Source organism: Pseudoliparis swirei, unplaced genomic scaffold, assembly GCF_029220125.1.
Source record: "Pseudoliparis swirei isolate HS2019 ecotype Mariana Trench unplaced genomic scaffold, NWPU_hadal_v1 hadal_25, whole genome shotgun sequence".
In the NCBI taxonomy this organism is placed as follows: domain Eukaryota; kingdom Metazoa; phylum Chordata; class Actinopteri; order Perciformes; family Liparidae; genus Pseudoliparis; species Pseudoliparis swirei.
The window spans coordinates 939,809-948,288 of NW_026613261.1; the positions used below are offsets into that span (position 1 = coordinate 939,809).

General features: G+C 45.0%; 1 protein-coding gene across 7 annotated transcripts in view; it reads right to left on the bottom strand.

Annotated features, from left to right (window-relative positions):
* Positions 1 to 441: 441 nt before the first annotated feature.
* LOC130190914 (trans-Golgi network integral membrane protein 2-like) overlaps positions 442 to 8,480 on the bottom strand; it is a 24,523-nt gene continuing 16,484 nt past the window's right edge. For 3 of the 7 annotated variants that reach the window (XM_056410526.1, XM_056410530.1, XM_056410525.1), the window contains 4 exons: positions 2,550 to 2,618; positions 2,379 to 2,418; positions 1,594 to 1,645; positions 444 to 531 (listed from right to left, as the gene is read on the bottom strand). In XM_056410526.1, coding sequence (XP_056266501.1) covers positions 513 to 531; positions 1,594 to 1,645; positions 2,379 to 2,418; positions 2,550 to 2,618 — 180 coding nt within the window. In that variant the 3' untranslated portion in view covers positions 444 to 512. Of the gene's footprint in view, positions 532 to 1,593; positions 1,646 to 2,378; positions 2,419 to 2,549; positions 2,619 to 8,480 lie in introns of all 7 variants that reach the window. The other 4 variants (XM_056410528.1, XM_056410531.1, XM_056410532.1 and 1 more) reach the window with 4 other exon arrangements.

Below are 8,480 nucleotides of genomic sequence, written 5' to 3' on the forward strand. Positions count from 1 at the left end.
GAGTCGATTCATTCAGGCAGACATATTCTTCATGGCTCAGCCAGGTTTCAGTTAGGCAACATAAATCAATGTGATTATCTGATATTAAATCATTCAGTAACACAGCTTTAGATGACAGAGATCGAATATTTAGGAGACCACATTTAATAGACCTATTTTGTTGCACTGCTGAAATAATGGTGGTAACTTGCACAAGGTTATTGTGACTCCTCTTCTGCTTACTTTTGATTTATTTAATTGGAGTGGCCCTGGGACAGACACAGTCTCTACTCTAAAGTCAAGGGTGGGTAACTGCTCGAATGGAAGAGCGTTAACACTTATCGATCTCCGTCTCGCGCGCCACAGAGCTCCGTGCGCGCCAAGATCGACCGAGCAAAACAAAAGTCACTTGTCAATCTATCCACCTGTCCGGGCCGGTGAGGTTTCAGCTTTGCAGCGGTGTCCCCGCCGTCCCTCTCATCACGGCCCAGTTCATGAAGAAAACCCACACAGTCAGTTTGCCTCAGCAGCTGCTAGAGGAAGACTAGAGGCCTTTAGATTGTATCATGGTGGAGTTCATGGTTGACAAACAAGAGAAAAATGTTCTGTTTAACCTCCTGTTACCTTTACATTTACTAACATATTTTACCCTCGGGTCAATTTGACCTCAGCAATTAAAACCTCCAGAAAATTATTAGAAATAATATTGCTTCCCAAGTTTAAGTGTGAGGTACTTTATGTTTGTTTGTTGACTACCTAAATAGCCTTTAAATAAATAAAAAGTTGATATTTTATATGTTTGACACAGTGAAAATAGCCTGGGTCAAATTGACCCCAAAGAACACCGACATTAAACATTGAATGGGGTCAAATTGACCCGAAAGGTAACAGGAGGGTTAAACATTCTGTTTAGGATGAAGATGTATTCATGTTCCATATGGAAGAAAACTGCTAAATAACTGCTGAGTTGCAGCACCATTGTATAGAAGAATGTATAAATGTATATATCCGTCTTTTGTCATAAATCTCTATGTTCTCACAAAATATACAGAGAATATCGGTAATATGTGATTAATCATGATTAATCCACAAAAACCTGTGATTAACCCGATTAAAAATTTTAATCGTTTCACAGCCCTAATATATATATATATTTATAATATTAATATACTTTTTATATTAATATATATATGAAACAGGCCAGTGATCATTGTTTCTCTTTCTTTTAAAGATAGAGAAACAGGGCGCTTCATAATTAATATAATAAAAATGTGATCTTATCAATATATAAAATATATTGTATTATGATTTATTGTATTATGATATATAATTTATTATTTTATCTTATTTGGCATTTTTTTGGACTGCTTATGTTTTGCAAAAATATCCAAATTGCAAAACCATTATTTTAATAACTATTTGCAAATAACTAAAATATATTTCTAATATGAGTTTTAAAGAATTAAGCATTTACAGATATTTGAATGTTTCTGAGTGCATGTATGTTACCGGGCTTTACACCCGCGTGTTGTTTAAGTGTGTTACATGTAATCTGTCGGTTTGTGGGCGTTAGATTTGGGGTCATGGACTCTGAAGCTTTCGGGCGTCACTCACTTGGCCTCTTCTTTCTCCGTCATGTCCTCTTCTTGAGGCGTGTCCTCCCACGCTGAGGAGATGAAGAAGAAGACTTCATTAATACATCCACAACTTGTTATTGCAAACAATCAGCAGCAGCTGGATCCACTGAGGGGACCTGGACACAGGGACGGGGCCCCAGGCTCAAGAGGAATTATTAAATATCTTTTTAAGGGACCTGGCTTTGTTCTGTTGAAACACAAAACTAATGTCTGAAATATATTTATATATATAAATGTATATAAATATTTAAATATCAATATATATAAATATAACTATATATAAAAAAATGTATATAGATAGAAATATATGTATATACATATATATTAACATATATAATTATGATATAAATATATGTTTATAAATATTAACAGATAAATATTAATATATAAACATATAAATATATTTATATATAAAATATATATATTAATATTTATATATACAAAAATATATATAAATGAAACTATATATAACAAATTTAGATATATAAATAAATGTATAAATATTAATATATACATATATATATTAACATATATAAATATTAATATATATACTATTATATGTAATAATTAATAGATATAAGTATTAAAATAAAGATATATGTATTAATATATGTAAATACTAATATATATATATTAATATATATAAGTATTAAAATAAAGATATATAAATATATAAATATATGCTGCAGCACTAAGATTTCCTTTAATTGGGACTCAGGGGCCCAACCATGACGAGTGAAACACATTTCATGTGTAACTTACACTCCACGTTGTCCCACCACGCCATGAGGTTCTCCACATCCTGAAACACACCGTTATGTACACATGTAAAGATATGGATTTTTTAATGGGACGGTTCGTTTGTCGGTTGCCGTGCAAACGGTCGGTGACAATGTGATTGACGCGTTGCCACGGAGACAGAAAACCCCCAACCTGTCTGTCCTCAGGGCGCAACGGGTCGATGCGGAAGTCCTCCAGACGGTCGAACAGGGACCGCTCGCTCTGAGGGAACACACGACAACACAGAGTTACACTCTCTGGAGAGGGAGAGGGAGGGAGGGAGAGAGAGAGAGAGAGAGAGAGAGAGAAAGAGGGAGAGAAAGAGAGGAAGGGAGAGAGTGAGGGAGGGAGAGAGAGGGAGAGAGAGAGAAAGAGGGAGGGAGAGAGAGAGGAAGGGAGGGAGAGAGAGAGACACAGAGAGAGAGAGAGAGACACAGAGAGAGATAGAGAGTGCGTGAGGCGGCGGAGAGGAAGTGATGCTGAGAAAGAGATTCTGGGTTTATTTGGTTTGGTTTTGCAGAAGTAAGAAAAGCGGGAGGAACAAGTCCGGGCACATTGCAACCCAATCTCACCTCTACTTCCACAGGGGGGGGGAGAGAGAGAGAGAGAGAAGGGGAGAGAGAGAGGGGGTCGCCACGGAGACAATGACAAACAATGAATGAGACGAGGACAAAGAAAAATAGGTTGTTTTCAGGGATGGGCTGAAACCATGAACCACCACGAGGAAGAGTCAGTCTGCTGGGAGAGAGAGAGAGGGGGGGGGGATGGAGAGAAAGAGAGGGGGGTGGAGAGAAAGAGAGAGAGAGGGGGAGAGAGAGAGAGAGAGAGAGGGGATGGAGAGAGAGAGAGAGAGAGAGAGGGGGAGAGAGAGAGAAAGAGGGGGGATGGAGAGAAAGAGAGAGAGAGAGGGGAGAGAGAGGAGAGAGGAGGGAGAAAGAGGAGAGAGGGGGGGGTGGAGAGAGAGAGAGAGATGGGGGGATGGAGAGAAATAGAGAGAGAGGGGGGGAGAGAGAAAGAGAGAGAGAGGGGAGAGAGAAAGAGAGAGAGAGGGGATGGAGAGAAAGAGGGGAGAGAGAAAGATAGAGAGGGGAGGGAGAGAAAGAGAGGGGATGGAGAGAAAGAGAGAGAGGGGGGGAGAGAGAAAGAGGAGAGAGGGGGGGAGAGAGAGAGAGAGAGAGAGAGAGAGGGGGGAGAGAGAGAGAAAGAGAGAGAGAGATTTTTGATTTTAAAACACTTTATTTACATTTTTCCATCACAACGTTTCTCTACAAATAAAGTGTTTTAAAATCAGGTTATTTAAAATAAAAGCAAACAAACAAAACATTAAAAACATTAAAAAAGAAAACATGTTTTACCGAATAAAAAGTGGTGCAAACTCCAGCTCCTCCTCTACCACAGAACAAACAATATCTTTAAAACACCAGCGTTGTTTAAAAGCATCCAGGTCTCCAATGTGTTTGTAAACCTGAACTCCAGCCAGAGTCTGGCTCTGATGTTACAGAGCCACACTGCCTTGGCCTCCTGCCCCTCTCTGTTTTCCACCCGGGACTTCCTAGTTAAATAAATTGCCATTTTTGCTTCACCGGATAAAAAATTTAAGGAGCTGCCACTTTTCTTTTTCTGTTTTTGTAGGCAGCTCCCATGATAAAAACCTTCTCTGTAAAACCACATTAAAAGACTAAAACCACTGTTAAAAGAGCCAAGAAACTCAAAAGTCTCTTACACTGTTAAAAACATGGTAAATAGTCTCCCGGAGGTCACAGAAGGGCACTGGCTCAGGACAGCGGGATTGATTACCGAAATAAAAGCGTTGGGACGCGACAGCACCGTGTAAAATCCGCCACTGGAGGTCAGCGGTCCTTTTCTTTAGGGAGGCTTGTATAGGACCCCACTGCGGCCAGGGCCTCCATGCCCCAGTCTCTCTGACCACACAGTGGGCGGTCTGTTGCACAGTCTGGACCTGTTGATGCTCTTCACGAGGTTAAAATACAAAGTCTTCTTGTCTGCTTTGTTCAGTGTGCAGTTTTCTGGGTGGCCTGCTCAGCAGGGGCAGTGAGTCCCCTAGCCCCGGGCTGAGGGAGATGTTTGGGAAGGGTCTGCAGGGTCCGCCTGCTCTCTGCAGGCTGTAGTCGTTGAGGAGGCTCCTCTCCAATCCGGTCAGCCTCTGCCTCCACAGCTCCAGGAGCCTCCTCGCCACCCGGTCGGAATGCAGACCCAGCAGGGAGCCCAGGGCCGGGGTCGCTCAGCGCCGGCCCCACTGCATCCACCAACTGCTGCAGAGAAAGGGTCTTTGTTGCAGCAGCCCCCGTTAGTCCAGGGTGACGCTGCTGCTAATGTCTAGTTTTGCCCGTGAATTAATGGTTCTCTCAACAACCAGAACAGAGAGTCAGACTGTGGGCACCTTCGTGCTTAAAAGGGCCCACGACTTAAAAACACCCTGATAAAAAGGAGGCAGCCCACTTAGTTTTAAAAAGCTGGGGTCTATTAAAAACAGAGCAGTATCCAGCCCTAGGTTGTCAGCACGTCTGAGGATGCAGCTGGCCACGTCTCGCCACACTAAAAACCCCGGACTCGTTAAAAACTTCTGAACAAACTGTAATCTAAAGTGGCCGTCTGCTGGCCAGGTGGACAAGGCCCTGTCCCCTCCTCTCTGGCTAAAAACAGCACCCCCTGTGGCACCCAGTGTAGACCCTCCCAAAAGAAATCCACCATCTTCTTTTGTATGTTGGCTAAGAAGCCCGAGGGAGGGTCTAAAACTGTCAACCTGTGCCACAGTTGGGATGCAATAAGATTGTTTAAAACCAGTACTCTACCTTTAAAAGACATCTCGGGGAGCAGCCACTTCCACTTGGAAAGTTTCCCCTCTATCTTCTCTGTGACGCCCTCCCAGTTCTTCTGGACCATGCTCGGTTTCCCCAGGTATATTCCTAAATATTTAAAACCGTCCGTCTTCCATATGAGTTTTTGTGGAAGAACCGGGAGGCCGCCACGCCACTCCCCCACAGCGAGGGCTTCGCTTTCTTCCAGTTCACCGCTGATGATGCCGTGCTAAAATCATGTACTATTTGATTTAAAAGGTTTACATCGTTTTGATTCTTGATAAAAACAACAACGTCGTCGGCATATGCCGATAAAATCATTCCTTTACTAAAACCAGGTAAAACAAACCATGTAGGCTAGAGCGTATTTTAATGAGGAGGGCTCGAGGAGAGTGCGTAGAGCATCCCGGACAGAGCACAGCCCTGCCGGACCTCTACTCACTCTAAAAGGAGCACACAGCCTGCCGTTTATCTTCAGCACACTCTCAACATTACTGTACAACACCTTGATCTTAGCTATGAAACCAGCGCTGAACCCAAACTTCCCCAGAACTTTCCAGAGGAAACTGTGTTCAACGCGGTCAAAAGCCTTTTCCTGATCTAGAGAAATCAGACCAGTATCCATACCCAACGAGCTGCAGACCTCCAAAACATCCCGAATGAGGTGGACGTTATCCACCATGGACCTGCCGGGCACACAGTAGGTCTGGTCCCGATGGAGGACCTGCTCCATAGCTCCCCTCAGCCTGGAGGCCAGGACCCTGGACAGAAGCTTGTAATCCACACACAGCAGAGACACAGGCGCCAGTTACCGATGTCCTGCGGGTTTTTTTCGGCAGTAGCGTCAGCACTGCCCTCCGCAGGACACCGGCATGGAACCAGAGGCCAGACTCGTTGAAGACGCGTCTAGGATGTCCTCCGAGGACATCCCAGTATTTTGTAAAACTCAGCGGGAGGCCGTCGATCCGGGCGCGCCTCCTGCATTCCTGCAGGGCAGCTTTCAGCTCTTGGGGTTATGGGTCTGTCGAGCTCCTCATTAGTCTCCTCGGAGACCTGAGGCAGCTCCCACAGAGCCCCTCCGCTGACTCTCCTCCTCCCTATACTCAGTGGCATAAAGGGAGGAAAACCCCACCGCCGCTTCCGGATCTGGCTTGGCTCCACAACCGCTGCCCTGCGTCCGTCAGCAGTGAGTGGATCACTCGCCCCTGCCCACTCCTCTTCTCCAGGCCGAAGAAGAAGCTAGAGGAGTGTCCATCTCCGCGATGGTCTGGAATCGGGACCTGACCAGTGCGCCTTGTACTAACTCAACAGGTCGGTGAGCTTTTTACTTTGAGGACTTCAATATGTCCTCGATCTCCTGTGGACTCGCTTAAACTTTCTAGGTCCACTATCTCAGTCTCCAGGTCCTTCATAGATCTGGTGACGTCTCTAGTGACGTTGAAAGTGTGCTGCTGACAAAGGAGCTTAATTTCTACCTTACCACGGTCCCACCACTGCCTAAGATTATTAAAATCACTCTTCCTCAGCCTAAAATGCCCCAAAATAACACAACACCTCTCTCAAACTCCTATCGAAAGTTAAAACTGTATTAAAATGCCAATATGCGCTCCTGGGTAAAAAGTTCCTGATAAAAACATGACATAAAACCAAAGAGTGATCAGTAAAACCAGCCGGAACAATGCTGCACATTTTAAAAATACTAAAATGGTGCTTAAAAACATAAATACGGTCTAACCTGGCTGAGGAGATCCTTCCTCCCTAACGTGGGACCATGTGTACTGTCGGCAGTCCGGATGCATCCTTCTCCACACGTCCACCAGGCCATGAGAATGGACCAGCCTCCTCAGCACCTGCTGTGAAGCTGGATGTGGCTCTGTGTGATTTCTGTCTTAAAATCATCCTCTGTGCAGTTAAAATCCCCCCCCAAGAATAAAATATCCTCCGAGGCACAGTCATTTAAAACATCATTAATTTTGGATAAAAACAGCTTCCTCTCTGCCCCGGTTGTTGGAGCATAGACATTAATTAAAACAACATTAAAAGGGTCGAACCGTGCTTTCACAAAGAACAGCCTCCCTCCACGATGTCTTTGACCTCCACTGACCGTCGGCTGAAGGCCCTGGAGAAGAGGAAGCCCACTCCTCCGCTGAGGTTGGTGTTGTGGCTCAGGAGAACTTCCCCCCCCCACTCCCTCCTCCAGTCCGCCTCGTTGGTGCTGTCGCTGTGCGTCTCTTGTAAGAAGAGAACATCGTTGGCTTTCATCTTGTTAAATTCATAAATAGATGTTCTCTTCTTACTGTCCCTCGCTCCATTTACGTTTAAAACTCCGACTCTGAATGTGTTCATTAAAAGAAGAGTTTAAAAAACAAATAAAACTTAAAATCAACAAATCAAATAAAACATTGGAGCTCTCCACCTCCCCCTGCTGGATGCACTCCTTTACTTTGAGTAAAATCTTTTTAATCCTAAAAACCTCTTGCTTTTCAAACTTTTTCTTTTTCATATAATATCTGCAAGACTGTACAAAGTTCACGAGGTCAGGAAGTGATCCTGACCTCCACTTTCCTCCTTTTGTTTTGTTCTGTGTAAAAACTGGCTTATTTCATCCACTGTATGAAGTTTTTGAGCTTGACTGTTTGTTAAAACTAGAGTAGAGTCGCTGTCGCCTGCCCCTCCTCATCACTGCTGTCCTCCACCGGCCCCCTGACTCCTCCTCCTCTCCTCCACCCTGCTGGCCTTGGCCTCGCTGCCAGCGCTCTGGCGCTCTTCTTTCTTTGGGGCCCTTTCTGCCCCTGCTTCCTCCTCATCCATCTCTACCTGCTCCGCCCCTCTTCTGCACCGTCCTCCTCCACCTCTTCGCCTCCACCCACCTTCCTACCCCTCTATGGGCTTCTCACCACCCTTGTCCTCGTCTTTATTTCCTTTTCCTCCTCTTTCCACTTTCCTCATTATTCTCCACCCCACTCCCACTTCCACCTCTAAGCCCGTGCCACCATCACCACCATCACCAATATTTTTGTTGTTTTTAAATCTTTTTGTTTGTTTTTTTCCCCTTCTTTTCTTGTTTTCCTTCCTCCTCCCACTTCCCACCTCACCCACAGCCTCTACCCCACTGTCTTGGCAGATCCCCCACATCCCTCCATTTTCTTGGTCCGCTTTTCCTTTTTTCCCTCGCTCCCGACTCCACCCACAGCCTGCTTCTCACTGCCCTGTCCAGGCTCCCACCTCTTCCCCCCCGCCACCCCATCGCCACCATCACCACCAC